Raw genomic sequence first — 2244 nt, 5'->3', positions numbered from 1 at the left:
CGCATTTCCCACCACCCAAGCGGCTCGCCACTGGACCTCCCTCCCTCCCTCCCTCCCTCCTTCCCACCCTAACTTGCTCACCAACAGCGGCCACCCCCCTAAGGTATAAAAGTCTTGGGCCATGTCCACGTCTGACAACCAATCTTCCAGTTCCATCAACGCCCGCATCACTTCCTCCTCCCCGCCCTCCTTCAAGACCCCGATCAACCGCCCCAGTTCCTCCGCCGGCTTCAGCATGTTCTCGTAGGCTTGTAGGAGCAAATCTTGCCGTTCCGCCCACAGAGTCTCCACCTGCTTCCAGAATGCCCTCTCCTCCTCCCTTTCCTCCCCTTCCACCACTTCCTCCCCCAAAGCTTCGCCAGCCCGCGGACGGGAGGCCAATAGAGAGTCGATCCCCATGCTCGCTCGTTCTTGAGGCGGGAGGCCGCTCAGCACTTTTAACATGGTCCCTCGACGGCTTAAAGGAGGACCTTGTGAGGCCTCAAGGGTCTCCTCGGGAGTGTTTTTGATCACGACAGAGTCCAGAATTCCTTTTGCGCCCGTCTTGTTACTTTTAAAACCCGCAACATCCGTGGCTTGGAGAGCAGATTCCTCCTTTCTCTGTCCTGCCGGCCTTAAGGCTTGTCTTTCTGGTCCGTCCATCAGTTTTCCTAACCTCTCCCCCGTGCTAAGATCCAGTTTAACGTGCAAACCGGGCGGTACGGAGGCCCCAGGAGGGATGGCCTGCCATTCTGTAGTTGCCACAAAGACGTTTTCCTCTTCCTGTGGCGATCTTTTGGCGGCGGGCTGCTCCGCTGCAAAAGAAACGATCAGGAAAACTAGAAGGGAGATGGAGCATAGGAGGAAGGAGGGACGCTGGCCTGGTGTAACTTTCCGCAATGGAGGATGAGGCTTCATCGTTTTGCCCCTGATTTTGGCTTGGTAAAGAAACATGTGGAGAAGAACGGTTGTAAATGGTCCTACAGCGAGAAAAGTCATGCAAAGAGGGGTATAGAACGAGAAGGAAAGGGAGGAAGGGAAAGCCCCTTATTGCCTTCCTCAGCGCTTCACGCCACGAAATACTGGCAGGAAAAAAATCGAAGAGTTGGTACATCTTTTTGTACCACTGCTAACCCTGATTTTTCGTCCTTTACCCACGCGCACGTCGTTTTTGGCAGTGGAAATGAAGCACGTCTTTTCTCGCTGGCAGTGCTTCCTCCTCGCTGAAAAGCTTCGCTTTCCCTAGTGGAGTACGTAGTCTTTTCGTGTACCCTGCTTGATAATTTCGAATATTGTACGAGCAACGCACACATGAAAGATGTCTGGACTCTCAACTGTCTGGATTCGCAGTGCTTGTGAAAACATTTCAAGCCATTTGTCAGTCTTGCATTCAGGCAGACGTGGTAGGCAAGATAGGATGGCTACGCTGGGCATCAAGCTCCCGCTTGCTGAATGTGGAATAGTCAAAAACGAAAACACAGAGGCTGAATGCGTCTCCGGGTGACAAAAGAAGGATAATGAGGGGCGGATCGTCGAGAAGGGCGCCTTGCCCAAAGCAATGTACGACCGTCACCAGATCATCATTCGTGGCGTAGCGGGTTAGAATATGTTTATTTTTCACCGGGCTCCTCCATGCGCTGTCAATTATCGCTGCTTTCCTTCTCTTAATCAGCTACCCAGCGTTCTCCAGTCTCCTACATTCTGGCAGTCTTTCGACTTCTGCTTTTTCTTTCACGCTATGTGTTCCTAGCACGCTCCTCCGCAACTACAAGCCTTGCTGCAAGGATCCCTTCCGATTTTCCGTCATAAGTTTAAACATTCTCTTCGTGTCCTCGTTGCTCTACGCCCGTACAAAAGTCCTACTCCGCGGAGGCACATGTCGGGGCAGAACGAGGCACCTTCCTCGCTTTTCCGCCTTCCCTGTTTCCGCCGGCACGCATACTCACTCCCCACCCGCTAATCCCAGGGTGTCGCCCCGTCCTTTCTTCATCGCATTACGCATTACTTGCACACTCCATCCTCGCGGACCTATGCCTGAACTTGAACTGAACTTGTTTCGCGTATCTCAGAGGCCCCCTGAGAGGCCTTGCATGGGGAAACGATCCCAGTCCCATCCCTGTTTCCACCGTCCCGACCGATGTACGAACTCCTAACCATCGCGCTCATTTCGAGCTCTTAAAAGTGGAAAAACTGATGATACTCCTACCAAGGCATAATAATAGTGCCGGTCACGCCAACATTTGCCTGCAATCGTCTCCGATCCGA

The 2244-nt window shown here is 53.0% G+C and overlaps 1 protein-coding gene across 1 annotated transcript; it reads left to right on the top strand.

Moving 5' to 3' along the window:
- Positions 1–61: 61 nt before the first annotated feature.
- Positions 62–340, top strand: NGA_2098700 (uncharacterized protein; the record flags this gene model as incomplete). Its single annotated transcript, XM_005854830.1, has 1 exon — positions 62–340. A coding segment is annotated over one exon (279 nt), but the record flags the coding sequence as incomplete, so codon positions are not given.
- Between the last annotated feature and the right edge of the window lie 1904 nt (positions 341–2244).

The sequence above is a fragment of the Nannochloropsis gaditana genome (genome assembly GCF_000240725.1).
Source record: "Nannochloropsis gaditana CCMP526 unplaced genomic scaffold scaffold371, whole genome shotgun sequence".
NCBI lineage: Eukaryota > Eustigmatophyceae > Eustigmatales > Monodopsidaceae > Microchloropsis > Microchloropsis gaditana.
The sequence above is the reverse complement of the archived record's forward strand: the minus strand, read 5'-3'. Positions and strand labels throughout refer to the sequence as shown.